The sequence below is a fragment of the Ambystoma mexicanum genome, chromosome 6q (assembly GCF_040938575.1).
Source record: "Ambystoma mexicanum isolate Mex_15411 chromosome 6q, UKY_AmexF1_1, whole genome shotgun sequence".
NCBI classification, from domain to species: Eukaryota; Metazoa; Chordata; class Amphibia; order Caudata; family Ambystomatidae; genus Ambystoma; species Ambystoma mexicanum.
The window spans coordinates 983,529,853-983,549,152 of NC_090937.1; the positions used below are offsets into that span (position 1 = coordinate 983,529,853).

The 19,300-nt window shown below is 50.6% G+C and overlaps 1 protein-coding gene across 6 annotated transcripts in view; it reads right to left on the reverse strand.

Annotated features, from left to right (window-relative positions):
* Positions 1-10,989: 10,989 nt before the first annotated feature.
* Positions 10,990-19,300, reverse strand: part of ACSL1 (acyl-CoA synthetase long chain family member 1) — an 877,045-nt gene continuing 868,734 nt past the window's right edge. For all 6 annotated transcript variants that reach the window (XM_069631504.1, XM_069631500.1, XM_069631503.1 and 3 more), the window contains one exon: positions 10,990-12,460. In XM_069631504.1, coding sequence (XP_069487605.1) covers positions 12,320-12,460 — 141 coding nt within the window. In that variant the 3' untranslated portion in view covers positions 10,990-12,319. The remainder of the gene's footprint in view (positions 12,461-19,300) is intronic.

Sequence of the window (19,300 nt, forward strand, 5' to 3'; positions counted from 1 at the left end):
GCAGGAGTAGCTACAACTTAGGGTGGTGTACCTATGAAGTATTCCGTGTCTGGTGTGGCTCCGGTTGGCCGCATTCGTATTGTAGTGCTGAGTTCCTAGATCGTGCTGCCCGGGGACGGTGTGGGTGGGCTCCCATGTTGTTGTGGGTTATGGTTTGCGTTGTTTTGGTTCTAGGTCGGGGACCTGTTCCCTGTCCATCCAATTGCTTACTTCGGCAGGAGTGTCGAATAAGAGGGCTTTATTGTTATACAGGACCTTCAGTCTGGCCGGGTATAGAAGCATGTAACGCAGGCCTGCGTTTTTCAGCCTGGCTTTGGTCTGGTTAAATTGGGACCTGCTTCTTTGGACCTAAAGGGTGTAATCGGGGTAGATGGCGACCTTTGCGCAGTCCCTTTGTACGGAGCCGCCCAGCCTTGAGAAGGCTAAAATTGTCTCAGTCCTTGAAATTTAGCACTTTGGCTATGATAGGTCTGGGCAGGTTTCCTGGGGGCAGTCGTCGGGCGAGGGATCAGTGGGCCCTCTCAATGGTGAAGCCTTGTGATAGCTTCCCTGCTCCGATTTCATGTATAAGAAGGTCCTCAACATAGTTCGTGGGGTCGTTGCCTTCGATTCCCTCGGGCAGGCCAATAATTCTGATGTTATTTCTGCAGACCCGGCCTTTGGCCTTGTCGGCTCTGTCCTCCGGGTTCTTCACCTTCTATGCTAGGACGTCTACTTCTTTCAGCAGTTGAGTCTTCGATTCGGTGTCGTCTCTCACTTGGGTTTCAAGAGCGTCTGTCCTACTGGTAATGGAACGCACATCCTGCCGCAGTAGGTTCAAGTCAATGGCCACCGCGTCCATTTTGTTTTCCATAGTTCTCTGAAGCGTCATGATGGCCTCTAAGCTTTGCAAATTCGCTGGTTCAGGTGCCTCCGTGCTAATTGCCGCGCTGTTGGCGGGGTCGGCATCTTGTCTGGGTGCCCCAGTGGCTGCAAAGGTCTCCATAGTGGTTTGTCTGTGCTTGCCTCGGGCGCTTTTCACAGACATGGCTTCGGGGGCAGGCTGGCCCGCTGGGACTATTATGGGCATTTAGTGGTGGCTGGAGCAGTCAGTCCCGTGGAGATGCAGTGTTGGGGTCGCCATGGGCCGGCACAGCGTAGATGTGTCGCCCGCGTCCCTCAAGGGCCGCCAGGGGTGAGATGGGAGGATCCAAGGGAAGGTTGAGGTTGGTAAGCCCCTGTGGAGTGAAGGCCTTGCGGGCGGGCCCCTTGGGGTGTGATGTGAGGGGGGCCCGGAGTAGGACCCGCTTGTGCAGTAGGCCTAGGGGAGTAGCGCCCTGATACAAGGTTTAGGCCCAGCCGCGGTTGCGTTAGGTTATAGGCTTAAGTGCTGCAGTGGTGGCCCGGCCCTCCTCTGTCAGTCACATCCGGCAGCACGGGTCAGGGGGCCAAAGTCCTCCGGGTAGCCCTGGGCAGGCTGCTGGTGTCCTCCAAGGAACTCCAAGGAGGTCCCTGTGAATGCCCGGGGTCTCGAACCGCCGTGGTGCGCCGCCCCTCGGGGCGAGGTGGCCAGGGCCGGGGGATCAGGGCACTGTGTCTGCAGGATTGGGAGGCTGGAGACCCCCGAGCCCCTTACCCCGGCTCCTCACCTTCTGTCCGGTCCGCGGCCCATCTGCACCACGATGTGCCAGGTGTGGGGGGGATCCCCCGGGGCCCGCTCTGGTGGCTGCAGCAGTTCTCTGCTGGCTTCCTGGAGCCGCCGCTGATCGCGCAGCACTGGTGTGGCTCTTGGCTGCGGGGCGCACTCCTCGAACGCCCCAGGGTCCAAGAGGACAGAACCGCTAGTTAGTCCGTGGCGGGGTGGTGGCAGCGGTGGATTTGTGGCACCGGGAGGTCCACAGGAGCCTTCAGTAGGGCTGTCGGGGAAGTCGCTCTGCTCCCCTGAGGCGAGCCGGGTCGGCTCCAAGCCGCTCACTCTCCCATTCCAGGCCGGGTGTTGCCGGCTCAGCACCCAGCCAGCCGTTCGCTGTCCTCGGCCTCTCCAGACTCTCTCACCTCCGCCGATTCGAGGCACCAAGACGCAGGCACAAGGTGCAGTCTGTACGGTTCACTTAAACGACCAGGGTCACTTAGCACACACCTCGTCCTGCCTTGGCGGGGTGCTATGGATCTTGCGGCAACACTGTTAGGGGTGCAGGCTTTGTGGAGTGGCAGGTCTCGAGGCGGCCGCCATTTTCAGTTCAACAACGTCTCGCCTAATCCACGTTGCGGTGGCCGAACGGGGTAACGAGGCAGCACCAAACTTCAGCCTCCGGTGCCCCAGGCATACGTTGTCGATTAGGGTGACTTTCAGTTGTTTCAGTGATTTGTGGCTAATATTAGCGGCTGCTCCTTAAGCGTATCGTGCGGAGCTGAAGACACGCCCTTCCTACATGGCAGTTGGCCACGCCCCAAATTATTGTATTTGACTGAATTTTTGATTTGCTGAATAATGCTTTTACGGCTGGCAGCAGAAACAAAACTAATAAATGCAAACACCTTCATAAACGAACATGATCTGCTTGTACTGGTATTAGAAAAGCAGCAGTACGACTGCCTGAAGCCCATCATTCCAGATGACGTTCTGATCCATCCCAAACTGGAACCCATGAGACCTCCCACTTTCCCCCTCAGAAAATAGTCAAACCATACAAGTTGGCATGAGAACAGTGGGAATGAGACACAGGAAGGACAGGACACAGACATGACTAACGTTTCAGCAGTGTCTGTGAATGGGTGGGGAAAACTATTTGTTCAAGTGTAGCATACCAAATGATACTTCTTCAAAAGACTGCAGAACACAACATCCTCATCACAAAAAGCAAAATGACTCGGATTAGTAATCCAGCTGATGACCCTGGAATCCCAGACAAGCTGTCACACTGAACAGGTCACTTGATTGAAAATTAATTGGTTAAAATAAAATCCAGAAAAGATTAACAATGAATGTCAGTAGTGAAAGACCCTGGGGTTAGGATGGGGTGGAGAGCATGCCATGTTCCAGTTACCCTAGTAACGTTGAATATTCATAAACCTGTTTGCACATTGGATAAGGCTGCATGGTGTAGTAAATAGCTTGTGGCTCATAACATACGAGCGTGGAATTCTACATGTAGAATTCCACGCTCATGCTTCTAAGGTTTGAAGGTTGTTTACCTTTGTCTGCTGGTCGTTACGGAGGGGAGATGGAGGGAGCTGGGGAGCTGTGACACGGCTGTTACAGGTTGATCAATAAAGGCACTTCTCTCTACCAGTGTGTTACTTGTCATTACACTGGCGACGGCGATCAACCTGTGAACCCACGCACCTGAGCCAGCCGTGTTGTCCTGCCTTCCCAGGAGACTGTTCCTCCTCTTCACCCAACGATCGTCGCCGCCCTCCGTCTGTGGGCCCCCGGCACACGAAGCTGCTTGGAGGCGGGGCCCGATTTCACCACAGCACGGCCGTTGCAGGTCAGACGCTCCTTGGCAGTGCTCTGCGATCCCCTGCTGGGTCAAGCGCGGCATGGATCGGCGCTGTAGTCCTGCTACAAGAAAGATCAGCTGAATGAGGTGAGACGGCTGAACGCAGTGTAGGGGCGGGGCCGGCATAAAGCTTAGCGCCGATTGGAGGTGCCCCCGCTCAGTTTGATGGGCCCCCGTGAAGACTGCCCCTGCACCCTCCACTGGCTGACCTCATTAACCTCGTTCTCCAGTGTGCAGGGTCGTACGAGTCCCTGGGAGAGGCTAGCGTGCTGAGGCCTTGCTGCATTGGTTATCCCTTCTCTGCCAGGGTTTCCTAAAGGACCGAACGTGTACTGTAATTACCCTACAGCCTTGTTAAGTAAGCCAGCCAGTAGGGTGCCACACCAAACAGTTTTCTCACCATACCGAGACTAATCTTCAGTTTCACCAAGGCCCTTGGATCAATAGTTGTCCTTCGTGCCGCAAGTGGAGTCCTGCATAAGTTATCATGCAGCACAGCAACGCTCGTCCCCCCCCCGCCACCCGCCTTCTTACCCAATCCGGGTGAACCTCCCATTGCCTGGGAACTATGGGTGGACACATTTAAAGCGTATCTAAGGGCTTCAGGCGGTGCCAGACTGTCAGATGACAAGGAAGTGGCCCTTCTCAATTGTCTTGGCACTGAGGGTCTTAGGATTTTCAGACATCTGCCTGGTCCAAACGTGTTGGTTCCCCCACCCCCGGACAATGGCGAGGGTGAGGGCGCCCCCCAAGGAGCAGTGCTAGCCTATGAAACTGCCCTCAACAAATTGGAGGGGCGTTTTATGAAGAGGGTCAACATAGTTCTGGAGAGGTACCACTTTTTCTCGAGGGCACAAGGTCCTGGTGAAGGGATTGACTCCTATGTAACGGCTTTACGTACACTGATCGCCACATGCAAGTTCACGGGTGTGGTGAAGAATACATTCGCGACCAGATTATGATGAGGACGAGTGACTCGAAGGTCAGGGAGAGATTGTGGACTGAAAAAGACCCTCCACTGGAAAAAGTGATTGAAATTGCCCACGCCATGGAAGAGTCCAGAAAGAGTGTGAAGGAGATGACTGAAAAGGGTGACATTGTACGCATGGTTCAGCCACGCAGGAGCGAAGATGCCAGAGCCAGAGACAAGGATTCTAAAGGGACGTTGAATACTAAGGATGTTTGCAAGAGGTGTGGTTGGCGTGGGCATTTATCGGGGTCAAAGGAGTGCCCAGCCACCACAGTGGTGTGCAGGAGGTGCAAATGCAGAGGGCATTACGCCCGTATGTGCAGGAGCAATAGTCAAACTAAGGAAACTGTACGAATGGTTGACCCCAATGAGGTGGATGATGAAGTGACTGTCATTGGTTATGTAGGCTCTTCTCAAGCTTCAAGTGTGTGTGTTAAGGAAGGCTTATTGTTGAGTGTTGGTTCTGCTAGGAAGAGTGCATGGGCCACTCTGTATGTAAATGGAGTGCTTGTTGACTTGATGGTCGACACGGGATCCCCCTATACAATGGTCTCACCAGAGCTGTATTGTGCCAAGTTTCAAAAGAGAATGTCCGATTTATATCCCTCTGACATCAACCCTTGCACCTACGGGCATGTTCCCATTAGGGTACTAGGTTTCGATTGGGTTGATATAGAATTTCATGGGCGGAGAGCTAAGGGTAAACTCTACGTGGCACACAAGGGTGATCTGGTCATAGGGTGGGACGAGCAGGCTGCCCTGGAAATAGAGGTTCGCCCTGGGAAAGCCGTTCCAGTTTTGTGTGCGAGTGAAGAGAGTGGGAACGGTAAAGATTCTGCTGCACCGTTGACGTGCAAGATCACATGCAATCGAGTTGGGGAAAGCGGGCACCCCTGTCTTGTCCCCCTTTTTAAATTAAATCAACACACGAGTATACCCCATTCACAGCCAAACATGCCCTGGGTGAAGAGTAGAGTGCCATGATGCCCCCTATGAGTCCCTTACTTACGCCGAACTTAATTAGTACTGCCTCCAAGAAGTCCCACTCCACCCTGTCAAAGGCCTTCTCGGTATCTACGGAGATAAGCGTGGGAATGACCTCCCAGCCCTGCACCTCGTTAATCAAATGTAGCGTCTTTCTCATGTTGTCGGCCCCTTGCTGCCCTCTCACAAACCCCACCTGGTCCGAATGGACACGTCTAGGCAAGAGTCCCTCCAGCCTTGCGGCTAGTAGTCTGGTGTAGATTATGGCATCTACATTTAAGAGTTAGAGGCACATGTCCGCAGGTCCCTGTCTTCCTTCGGTATCACTGTGATTAGAGCCCGTGTAAAAGTCTGGTGCTTTCCTTGTAGTCAAAATGTCATTAAGCAAGGTTGTTCGGAAGGGGAGCAGCGCCGGGAGAAAGGACTTATAAAATTCTGATGTGAAACCATCATCCCCCCCGGGGCTGACCCAACTTCAACCACCTAATAGCCATCCTAATTTCATCCCCCGTGATCGGAGCTTCCAGGCTTGCCAATTCCGGTTTCGTGAACGGGGGGAGTTTGGAATCTGCCAGATATTTCCTGATTTCCTCACTGCCCGCTGTCCCTTCACTCCTGTACAGGCCCTCAGAACACTGCAAATGCCTCCTGGATTCGCTCAGCCAAACCAACAGTAGTCCTCCCCCACCTCCGTCCACCCCCGCAACCCACCTCTCTGCCCACTGACATTGTAGTCTAGCTGTCAAGAGAGCGTCCGCCTTGTCCTCTTTCTCATAAAACTTCAGTTTCAAAAATTGTAGGCTGCAGATTATCCTTCCTTCCTGAAGGGTTCTCAATTTCTCTCTCACGCCCCTCGCCTTCTGAATGAGGTCCTCCCTACCATCTGTGGTAAACTGCACCTGCTTCTCCAAGAACCTTATTTTGTTCTTCGGTCCTCTGAGGGTGTGCTCCCTCTTTCTGCAAGCCCCTTCACTGATCAATATCCCTCTGCATGTAGCCTTTGACGCATCCCACAATATGTCCTTGCGCACCTCCCCAGTGTCGTTAAGTTCCAAATATTCTGCCATGCCCTTCTTCATCTCTTCCCTAAAACATAGGTCCTCCCACAGAGACTCATTGCACCTCCACTATTCTCGTCAAGGTCCCATGTGGTGCAGAGTAAAAAGTGAACCCTGTCACGTGGGTGGAGGTGCCGCCATATATCCTCCATGAGCGTCCTCATTTCCCTGGCTGCCTGATTCTGGGGCTCCTGCTTCCTTGGGATTGTCGGTCCATGCGGACATCGCTCCAGACATTGATGTCTCCTCCCAGTATGAAGTGTCCCCCACCCTCATTCATTTTTTTTCCAGGGTTCTCTGCAGGAACCTCAGTGGACCTTGATTGGGGGCATACATCGTGGAGAATGTGAACCCGATTCCCCGAATCAGAGCCGAGATCAAAACCGCCATTCCCTCCACATCAGACCACACCTTAGTGACCTCCAGTCAGAGCCCCCTCCCTACAGACCAGGATCCCAACCCCAGCCTTTCTGGTCATCCCCGAGCCCCAGTATTCTCCCCCCACCAGACCACAGGGGATCCTTTGTTCTACGCCCCTCAAGTATTTAGTCTCCTGGAGGAATGGGACATCAATCACAGATCTAAATTTCCTCGCAACCAGGGACCGCTTAGCTGGGGAGTTGAGCGCTTTCACATTAAGCGTACACACCCTCAAGCTGTTCTGCCCCATCACCACCATACCCTAATCTGGTTTTCTACCACGTTAACTGCCACGAGTTAACCCCCCCCGTTGCATCTTATCAGAACGGAAGGGTGCGTATATCATTGTCGGATCAAGAAATTACAAACACCCTTGGACTTGAGAGCCCCATTCCCCTCTCCTGCCCCCCCCCTTAGTCACCCGGCACCCTCCACTTACTAGAAGAGTGCCGAACCACCAAAGAGGCACAAAAGCCAGGTTCCCGCTCATAACACCTCAAACTCCAGTGCCCCCACTCATGCCGCCAAAATCAAATCACGTTCAAACATACAGCTGCTTACAGACCGTGACCCCAGCTGTAGTATTAAAATCCCAAAATCTGGTCCCCCAAAACTTCAACTCCCCCATAACAGGCCAACTGACCCATCAATCCCTTCCATCAACTGCGGCAGACATGCGGCCTCAGCCAATAGTGTGTTCAGGGCGTGCCAGCCGGGGGGTATGCAACCTCTAACTTCCTTGATCCAGCAACCCGCTTCCTTTTGGGACCCTTGATACGCCATTGCATTCCATTCCACCTTAACCTTATGAGCCCAAGGCCCCCCCACCCCCCAGCAGCTCTCCAATTGTTTTATTTATCTCGTCCTCCGTAGCAAGTCTGTACTTCAGGCCCTCCAGTTCAAAAGGAAAAGAGAACGGAAATCCCCCTCTATACCGAACTCCTTTTGCAATTCAGCCATTTAGTCAGGGGGAGACACATTCTTCTCTGTGAGGGTCAGGGAAGACAGGTCTTGAAAAATTGTGATCCTGGCCGCACCCATCATTACAGGCCCTTTCGCCCCTTGCCCTTTCCAAGATTATTAGTTTATCTGGGTAATTATGAAAACTGGCCAGGACCAACCTCAGGCCTCTGCCCGAGCCCCCCGCTCTATGAACCTCTCAAATTTCATCTCATCAATGGTGTCATCCTCAAAGAGAAGCCTAGTAACATCATTTGTGATGTTACTATCTGATTCACCCTCCGTCCCCAGTAGCCCGAAGCAGCGTAGGTTATTTCTCAGCTCTCGATTCTCAAAATCGTCCATCTTCAAGGCCATCTCTGCTTCTCTTTGCTCTATTATCCCATTCTCACGTCCATTTGGGTCTCCAGAGTGTCCAAAGAGGATTGGTTGTGCTCAACCGCCTGTAGTCTCTCCTCCATCTGGTCCATTCTCACATTAATTTTGGCCACCTTGCATCTGATATCTGCTCTCATTCGTCTAATTTCGTCAAGAAAGGATGCAACATCTCTTGGTCACCATCAAGTCTTTACCCCCGCTCTCCATCTTCTGTGATACGGAGCAAGCCGGGGAACCAGGTCTGCCTGGGTACGCAAACTCGACCAGCTTTGCTCTGGCCTCCATATAACCTGTGGCTCAGTTGGGATCTCTGATGGCATTCCCACCTCTTCCTCTTAATTTCCAACAGAGAGTATAGTTTGTCCAGGCACTCTCCTGTCCACAGTATACCCATCAATGGGAAACCGTCAGCATGTGTCATTGACGAGGAATGTTTCTCTGCCCCCTGCAGTGGGGGGGGGTTAAGGTCTACGTCCTGGGGATACGGCAGGCACATGCCCAGTGTTCGGGGGCCCACACCTGTCCCACAGATCCATAGTTGCTAATATGAGGCTGTGGCCAATTACGTGCCCTGAGGGGTCTTTGCCGTTCCACTATTTAGGAGCTCTGCCCAAGGCACCACTTCAGATCCGGTGCGGGGCTCAGTTAACCGATGTCGCCAGTACTCCACACTGCTCACTACAGGCACCCGCACCAGGACTGGGGACCCGCACCTCCCCTAATACACCTCCTCTTATGGGCCCACCTACGTGGCCGCGTGGTTCTGCGCAGCTCCACTGCCATCGGAGTCCGTACCCAGTCTCTACCTGGTAGTCCAGGCCTTTCCACGACTACCGGGGGTCCGCCAGCAGGTCACCACTGGTGCTCCATCGATGCCCACAGCTGTCCTTCGAAGCCCTTCAGGGCATCTCACCACCCCTTGACACAGCACCCGTGGAGGCGGGCACACACCCCTTTATTGGGGGCCCAAACTTCCAGTGCGAATATTCTATGTGGTTGGCCCGCGTCTTACTTCCAGGGCCATGGTAATCATCCGACTCTGGCCATCCACACAGCAGGCGGGCCCAAATGTTCAGCCTCACCCCAGTATTCCTTGCTCGTGGCCACTTCCAGCAAAATGAGAGTCAGATGGGACCTCGGGCCCCAGGTGGCCTACGCAGTCACCCCCTACCTGACCCTGGTGCTCTCTTTACAGAACCTGTGTGGTCCTTTAGCTGCTCTTTGTGCAGGCCCCAATCACTGTGCTGCCCCGGGTCTTCCCTCAATCCACAAGCTTTCCCTCTCGTCAGGCCCCGGAGGCCCCAGCTGCGAATACCTATTTGAGGGGTTGGGCGGCCTGCTGCCTCTGTGGTCCAGTAGAGACTCGAGAGCCCCACTATGTCTGCCAGGCCCCAGCTCCGGGGCTTATCACCTCAATGCTGATGGTCCCCCGTGTCGGGCCAAACCGACCCACCGTCTCACCTCTACGTCGGGACCGCCATTGTCTCCGCGTCCCATGGCTTCCCTCCCCGGTCTCAGTTTTGCACCGTCAAGAGGGGGGAGCTGGATCTCCCCCCTTCCCAGCCACAATTTCCTCCGGATTTCAGTCAAAGTGGAGCCCACTGGCTCAAATACACACGTAGGGGGTCTGCGCGTCTCCTGGAGGCCTAAAAGTGGGGGCAAACACTTAAAACGGCCCAGGTGACTGAGCAGCACTTTCAGGCAACTGTCATCCACACGCCCCCTGGCGGCCTCCGGTTTTATCATTTTAACTTCGATATGAAACCGTTTAATAGTCTGCCTTTTTAATTATTGAAACAATGAGATTGTTGGGCATGAGCAGGAAAGCTTAGAGCCGACAGACTATGTTGTCACTGTAACACAGGTGTTGAATCCCTAAACATTTGGTAATTGACAGCTTTTGAAGACGCAAAGATGCCAAATATTTCAGAAATGTGTTGACCACGAAGAGACTTTGTCGACAAATTACTTTTGGTTTCGAATTTTAAATTCCTGTAAAGTTTCCTTGAGTATTGGCATCTAAAATGTTTATCGAACTGATAGTGCTCTATAATCTGCTTCAATTATCAAATAGCGATTTTTGTCGTCGTACTATTTTATGGTTCAAAATGTGATTTAGAAAGTTGTTACTGTGCAAAAAGATTTGTTTTAAAACCAAAAATGCAATAAAGAATTAAGAGGGTTTTGTACCTCACCACAGGGATGCAATTTGATGATCAATTTCACTAAAATGGTGTTCAAGGTGTGGTACGTTCCACCAATAGCTATATGATGCACACCAAGTGTATGCACCAAGCAGGCCTTTACATTCTAGTGCCACCCATCGCCTAGTCATTCCCTAGAGTCAAAAGAACAAGGAGCAATGGTTGATCCTTCCCAGTACAGGCAGCTCTTGCTTGGAACACCCTACCTGTGGACCCACACCATGAACAAAGGCTGTTGAGTTTCAGAAAACTTCAAAAAATACTTCTATTCGAATAGTGAAGTAGATCTGGAGTGGACGCATAGGTTTTGTCTGGTTTTTCTGATACTTCCTGGTGTGAATGTGCGCCCTGATAACCGTGAGTTTTCGGCACGTTCTAAACAAAGAAATAAATACTTGTTCCGGACTTTTAACATTCATTTCTTTCCGTTTGGCTTATGAATTAATGAGAACATTGTGCATTTTGTAGTGCACAATAGGTTATTGTCCCATACACATCAGTACATTTTAGAAAAGTAATACTCGGTCAAAAAATTCTGAAATAGAGATTTATTTTGGTATTCTTAATTATTTTATCATTTTCGTTTTGGTATGAGACAGACAAAATCAACACACAGTTTAACCTTTAAATGGACAAGTTACATACGTATTCGCAATAAAATTATTGATATTTGTACAATTATTTGAATTCACTTCAAAGCAGTTATGTTACAGAATAGTGCATTATTTTTTCACTGTTGAATTTAGTGCAAACATTGTGCTTGTACAGTATTTACATAGATCCCTCATATTCCCAAAAAATAGCTCATATTAACGAACATTGGAGAACTTGCCGCCAGTAAAAATTTTATAAAAATTCTATAGGTTTTTCCACTGAAACTGCCAACAATTACAAGGATTCCATGGACGCAATATTACCTTTCCTGAAATAAAAATCTATGCTACACGGCCAATGCACATTTCTACACAAGTTGGTTGAATAAATAACATGGAACTTGGGAAATCAATTTAAGGGATATTTAGAATCCAGAAAATGCCGGCCTGCATCTGTACATTTTCATGATCAATGCCCACAATACAAGTAAACCCAAGTACCCCTTGTGACAGTTTCTATGCAGTCTGGTCATGGAAGGGAGAAGTTGCCCCTACAGCACATGCATCAGGTCAGAAGAAAACAATACATGAAAACGAACAATCGAGTTACCTATGCAGTCTTAAAAAAAATCACTTACTGAAAATGATAAAACAAGTGGCTTTCCTTTTAAACTAGCTAATCCAAAAACCTTTGGCATATACATTGCAAATATTTCAGTGATTATGTAAAAGTTGAGATTCCCTCTGAAGCCCACAGTTAATCTAATCTATGCAAAAGAATTCTTGCAGATTATTAAACAAAGGTTTTTTCAAAACAGGGCTTTGGGAAATCTGCTTTTTTTCATTAGTCAGAGGGTAACTTCAATCTTAGTATCTGTATTGCTTTCACATTTTGATTAATGTCCAGGTGCATCCAAATGGGTTATCCATCACATGCTCTAGACAGACCATACAGTCACTTTTTCACAATGATCTCTGCATTAGGGAGACACAGGAGAGGAGCAAATAAGTCTCCCCGAATCACTTCCTCACTGGGTTATTCACAATTTAAGGCTGATAAAAATCATACACCACCATATTTAGGCTACTCAGCACAAGCAATAGGACTGGCTGAATTCTGTTTTCTTAATATTCCTATAGAAAATACAATAATGCACAGGTTAACCATTGCACGGTTTCCTTCAAAAATGATTGCTGGGTGAAAGACGTGAAAAATCAGCATTATATATTATGTATCATGATTTTTTTTCCCTTTGAGCGCCTAAAAAAATTACACTTTTATGCTGGCATACATTTCATCTATTTGTGACTGGAAGTGTTTCCGAAGTGTCATTCTCTTTGCCTTCAGTGTTGGTGTCAATAAGTCATTCTTGACAGAAAACATCTCAGAATGAAGGATAATGTCCTTTACCTGTTTAAAAAAAAGGTGATTAGTTAAATCATTGCTTTGTAGTGTACATATTTCCTTTCTGATGTAATGGACCAACTGCATTAAGTTTACATCTTCATACATGACAACATTTGGAAGCTATAAATTTACTTCACATCCAAATTTCACATCCATTTCAAATAAGGAATCATCAAACCCACCCTTTACTTGAAAGGAGTAAAGTTGTTAAACATTGAAAGGCACAGTGAAATGGCAGTCAAACAAGGTTGTAACAAAGCAGGAATACAAATTCACAGACAAAATACCGAAAGCTCTCAACCTCGAAAGCTGACACGAAATGTGAAGTAAATAACACTAAAAACCTCACTACTAATATATGGCATACGTTACTTTAATCATATTTCTGATGCTGCCATCTGCTTAGATTCACATGCTTTGCATAGGCCGTCCTATAGTGGTAGGTGCAGAATATTGCATAGTTTGTTTTCGAAGTTCGAAAATGGACGTCGACTGGGCGTGTTTCTAATACTATGCCTAATGTGAAATATACTGTACCCATAGTCCTTAATATGTCGAGGTCCCTCAGATTGTTTTTTTGACATGGAGCATGAAGTGTATGCACAAGTACAGGAAGTAAAGAAAGGTCTTAAGTGTCTATGTACCTTCAACAGGAGAGGAAGGGTGGGCACATGTGAATCTAGGCAGATGCAAGCATTAGAAATATGATTATGGTAAGTAATGTAAGCCTTTTGAGGCTTGTGGATCTGCTTAGAATCACATGCTTTGCATAGACTAGTGAGCAGTACCTGGAGAAGGTGGTAGGTTGTTAGAAGGTACAGCAGCAAAAATAGGTTTTAACACCACATGACCCACTTGCGTGCCACCTTGTGAATGTTTATCTAAGCAGTAATGCTGTGTGAAGGTGTGACTAGAACGCCAAGTAGTAGCTTTGCAAATGGCATCTAAAAGGTAAATTTGCAATAAAAGCTAGAGTTGTTGCCGTGCCCAGAGTTGAGTGTGCTCTGGTCGTGAAAGATGAGGTTCTTGTGGTTAATGAATAGCACAACTGAATGCATCTGACGATCCATTTTGTGCTAGCTGACAGACGAGGTCCCCTTCTCTTACTGTGGCTACAGACACAAAAACTGTTTTTGTATTGGCTTTGTTTTCTGCATGTAATACATGACAACCCTTCTGACATCCAGTGTATGGAGGCTCTTTTCTGCTGATTTCTTTGGGGTTTGAACCAAAGTAGGAAGTTCTGTGGGCTGTTCAACATGGAACTTTGCAATACATTTTGAAAAAAAACGTATGTGTACATAATACCACGTTATTCTTGTGAACCATTACAAAAGGTTATTGAACCCAGAGCCTGTAGTTCACTCTCCCTCCTTAGAGATGTAATGGCGACAAGAAAAGCAATCTTGTATGCAAGATGTTTGAGACTGGCTTTATGCACTGGCTCGAAGGGTGCACCCATGACTTGTCGGAACAACATTTGAAATGGGATTGGTATAATCTTTTGACCCCCTTCGATGAAATCACCACAGGCACTTTCCACCAGAATATTTTACTTTGGGAAGTGGTGTAACCTGAAAATGCTGCTAGGTGTACTCTTCGCGAATTAAAGACTAGCCACAAGTCTAAAAGATATAGGAAATAGTGTATATAGGAGAACGTGAACAGTCAGGTTGATGTGTGTGATAAAGGGTTTCCCTTTGTTGAAATGGCAGTGCCTTGTGTTAGGTTTGAATGCTTCATTTAAGAAATCCATATATCTCTGGTCTAGATTTACGTGACCAAATTGTATGACATCAGGAGTCAGGCTGCCAAGATCAGTGTTTGAGAGCATGGATGAAGTGTTGTCCCCTGATGCTGTGACATGTTGAAAAGGCACAGCAGTATGATCGGAGGACAGACATTTTCAACAGGTGTGAAAACCATGTTTGACGTGCCCATGCAGGAGCTACCAGGAATTTTTTGACTTGTTCCAGGTGCAGTTTGTGGGCTATTCTTTTCAGACGAGGAGTTAAGCATACAGACATTCCCCTGACCAGTTCATCAACAGTGCTCTCCCTTGGATTCTGCCTGGGGATACCAGGATGCATAGTCTTGGCATTGTGCATTCTCTTTGGTCGCAAAGACATCTAGGTCTGGAAAACCCCAGTTTGTGAAGATGCTGTATAGGACATCCGCATGCAATTGCCCCTCTAGTTTGAAATTGTAATTTGTAATTGTTATAATGGTAATTCGATGGTTATGCTTAGCACGTCAGCCAGAGACTTGTGTTCCCCTGGAACATGTTGTGATAGGAAAAATATGTTGTACAGTCCTGGAGAGTTTCCCTCTCTGACAGTTCTAAAGGATTGATAGGTTTCTTTGCTAATGCTAGTGTGCGGTTTGATGGAGAAAATGTGCTTCCCACCCCGATAGCGATTAGTTTGTTATAACAGTGGCCTTGCCTGCGGAGGTGGTGAATGGCTTGCCCTTCAAAAGATTCTCTTTTGTCCACCACTGCAGTGCTAGAACAAGAGGATGCAAAACCACCAGTAGATCGGCCCAGACCGCTTGCTTGCGAACATTGTTTTGCCAAACACCCATGTAACGGATGCATGCGCAAACGGGAATGTGGCACAAGGTAAATGCAGGAAGCCATAATTCCCAGAAGGTGCATGGCCTTCCGCACGGTTACCTGATGACCAGCTAAATACTGTTGAATTTGAAATAGCATGCTTTGGACCCTCTCATTGGAGGGAAAGAATAGGGTGTCTTGTGTTCGAATTAGTGCCACTAGAAGGAACAAGTTACTTACCTGTAACTGTTGTTCTCCAGCATGGGTCTGGCATGGATTCACATGCTCATGAATATTCCCCGTCGTCAGGCTGGGAATCCTCGGTAAAGAAAAAATCAGTATCAGTTTCGTTTCTGATCTGTCTTTCTTAGTAGTAACCAATCACTGATCTCTGGGTCATACTGCCCCAGCCAATGACTGCCCTCTCCCTAAGCCCCGCCTCCGGCAGCCATCCTCAGATTTGGTAGCACGCCAAGTGGCAGTATAACCAAGTAAAGAGCCGCAGAGGGGTAGGTGGGAGGGTTCGCATGTGAATCCATGCCAGACCCATGCTGGAGAACAACAGTTAAAGGTAAGTAACTTGTTCCTTCTCCAGCATGGGGTCTGGCATGGATTCACATGCTCATGAATAAAAGAATACATAGCAGTATACACATGCACAACCACGGGAGGTGGCAACAGGCTCAACATTAAGCAATACAACAACTCAACATTAAGCATCTTACCTCCTCACCAGGCTCACCTTAAGCGACCAGGTTGCGCACCACTGCTTGGCCGACCCTGGACTCCTCCCTGGAGTCCCGATCGACGCAGTAGAATCTGGGAAAGGTGTGCGTCGACCTCCACGTAGCAGCCCTGCAGATATCCAGCAGGGGTACACCAGACAGGAATGCCGTGGTAGCAGCGATCGCTCTGGTCGAATAGGCTCTCGGACGGCCGGGCAGCGGTCGGTTTGCCAACCGGTGACAATGCATGATGCAGCCGGAGAGCCATCTGGAAATGGAAGTCTTCGAGAGAGCCTTCCCTTGATTCACAGACCCAAAGTTCACCAATAGCTGTGACGTCTCCCGAAATCTCTTTGTGCGGTCCACGTAGAACTTCAGCGCTCTAGCTACATCCAGCGAGTGCAAAGTCCTCTCGGCCGGTGTCGAAGGCGACGGGAAGAAAACTGGTAACACCAAGGGCTCGTTGAGGTGGAAGTCCGATGGCACCTTGGGCATGAAGGAGGGGTGCGTCCTAAGCACTACCCTTGTGTCATGAAAAGTGAAGTATGGAAGCTTGCAAGATAGGGCCTGAATCTCTCCCACTCGTCGTGCAGAGGTGATGGCCACGAGCAACGCTGTCTTCCATGACAGGAACTTCAAGGGCGCCGAGTGCATAGGCTCGAATGGGGCTCCCATGAGCCTGGTCAGCACCGCATTAAGTTCCCACGCCGGGGCAGGAGCCTCCACCGGCGGGAATGAACGGAATAGTTCCTTCATAAATTCCTTTACCAGGCGATGAGACCACAAGGACGCCCGTCCCGTAGTCCTGGTATATCGGGAGATGGCAGTCAGATGTATTTTTATGGAAGCGTGAGCCAGTCCAGCTTTGGCCAGCGACAGTAAGTACGGCAGCACTTGAGGGGCCGTAATCCGCAGAGGGTTAATCTTCTGTGCACGGCACCAGACAGAGAACCTCTTCCATTTATGACCATAACACTTGAGAGTTCAGGACGCCCTGGCCTTTGCAAGAACCTCTCTGCAATCAGCCGGGATATCGTACCCTCCAAACTCTAGCGCTGCAGGAGCCAGGCCTGCAAGTTCAGCGACTGTGGGTCGTGGTTTAGAATGGCGCCTCCTTCTCTGGAGAGAAGATCCACGTCCACCGGCAGCCTGGCTGGCGGGGACGTTAACAAGTCCAGAAAGTCCGGGAACCAGGTCTGCCTCGGCCACGCCGGTGCGACGAGGATCATCCTGCACCTGGACATCTTGAGCTGGCTGATGAGGCGGAGCAGCAACGGCAACGCGTATAGAAACAGGCCGTCCCAAGGGAACGAGAAAGCATCGCCCATGCTCCTCAGCTGTGGGAACCTGCTGGCGAACCTCTGGCACTTGGAGTTCGTCGCCGTCGCGAACAGGTCGATCTGAAGTTTGCCCCATCGTTGGAAGAGTCGATCCACTTGATCCTGGCGCAGTTCCCACTCGTGGCACGAGCGCAGCTCCCTGCTGAGTGAGTCGGCGATGGCGTTTTTTATTCCTGCCAGGTGGAAGGGAACCAGAAACATCCCCTGGGCGACGGCCCAGTGCCACAGATCCTGGGCCTCCTTGGATAGGGCTGGGGATCTGGTGCCTCCCTGCTTCCGTATGTAGAACATTGTGGTGGTGTGGTCGGTGAAGATCCTCACCACCCTGTCCTTGAGGGACAGGAGGAATAACTTGAGCGCCCAGAACACTGCACGGAGCTCCAAGATGTTGATGTGAAGAGACCTCTCCTCCGGGAGCCAAAGGCCTCTTGCGTGGAGATCTCTGGTGTGGGCCCCCCAAACCCTCCAGTGAGGCGCCCGTAGTCACCGTCTCCTGAAACGCCGGGGTCTGAAAGTCTGTGCCCATCGTGAAGTGAGCCCGGGTGCCCCACCATAGGATCGCCCGACGGAACTCTTTGTCGACGGGGATCCTGTCCTCGAAGCAGCCCCCCGCCTGAACCCAGCGGGCGTCGAGGAACTCCTGTAGTGGACGCATCCAAAGTCTGCAAAGGGGTACAAGGTAGATGCAGGAGGACATCATCCTGAGAAGGGACTTGATGGACCTCACCCGGGCCACGTCCGTGGCTAACAATCGCCGTACCTTGCCCAGGATGGTTTTGGTCCTATCCTCTGAAGGGGAGGCCAATTGCTCCACTGTATCGAGGTTCGCCCCCAAAAACAGCGCTACTTGTGACGGAACCAGGTGGGATTTGGGGTAGATGGAGAACCCCAGCTCCGTGAGCAACCGGACGGTCCTCGCCGTATGATCGACGGAGAGTTCCCTTGACCTTGCCCGGATTAGCCAGTCGTCCAGGTAGGGGTAGACGTGGATCCCCTGCAGGCGTTCGTGAAAACCCTGGGTGCTGACTTTAATCCGAACGGTAGGGCTCTGAATTGGTAGTGGTGTCCTTGAACCACGAACCTAAGGAACTTCCTGTGCCTTTCTAGAATGGGGTTGTGGAAGTAGGCATCCTCCAGGTCCAGCGACGATAGGAAGTCGCCTTCCTCCAGCTGTCCCAGTACGTGCTGTATGGTGACCATCCTGAATTTCTGCGCCTTGATGTATTTGTTTAACCGACGCAGGTCTAGGATGGGGCGCCAACCGCCTGTCTTCTTCCTGACGAGGAAGTACCTTGAGTACACTCCGGAGCCCCGGAGCCTCCTGGACACGAGCTCGATGGCACCTTTCTTGAGCATCGACCTTTACCTCCAACAGCAGTTGAGGCACGTGATTCTCCTTCCTGGCCTTGGGAGGAATGCGAGGGCACTTCTTTAGGAATTCTAGTGAGTGCCCGTTGGCCAGGGTGTCCAACACCCAACGATTGGTGGAGATAGACTCCCACACCCTGACGAACTTAGTCAGTCAGCCTCCCACTGGGGTGCTTCGGTGGGGGCCCGACCACCCGGCCGGGTCAGTCTTGCTTGGTCGCGGCCTTGCCGCCTTGGCGACGATGGCGGGAACCCCCTTGCTTGCCGCGACCTCTGTAGGCATCCTGGGAAGAGGAGCGGGCCGCCTGGCGGTAGTAGGAGGTGCCACCGCTGGATCCTTTGGAGGCACCCTGTCTGCCTTCAGAGCTCCGAAAGGGCCGTCGCTGCTGAAGCACTCCAAGGGCCCGGGTCGTCTCCGTGTTGGTCTTGATGGCCTGTAGAGACCACCGCCTTACCAAAGAGGTTGTTGCCGTCGAACGGCATGTCCAACCCTCTGGTCTGGACGTCCTGGCGAAAGTCTGTCGCCTTGAGCCATCCTCGTCATCGGAGGAAAACTCCGTTGCCCAGTTAGCGAAATCCGGTATCGGCAATGTCTGTTGCCACCGTAATGGCGTGATCCGACGTCACCTCGCCCTCCTGCAGAATTTCTAGGGCCTCTGCCCTTTTGTCATCAGGCAGGAAATCTAGCAGGGGAGCTATCTTGAACCAGAGCTCCCCGTTGTAGTGGGCCACGATCGCTAAGGCATTGGCCGCCTTAATCGTCGTCGCCGCCGATGAGATGACCCGTCGTCCCATAGAGTACAACTTCTTGCCCTCGCTGTCCGGCGGGGAAGTGGAAGACGCCGCGCCCGCTGCC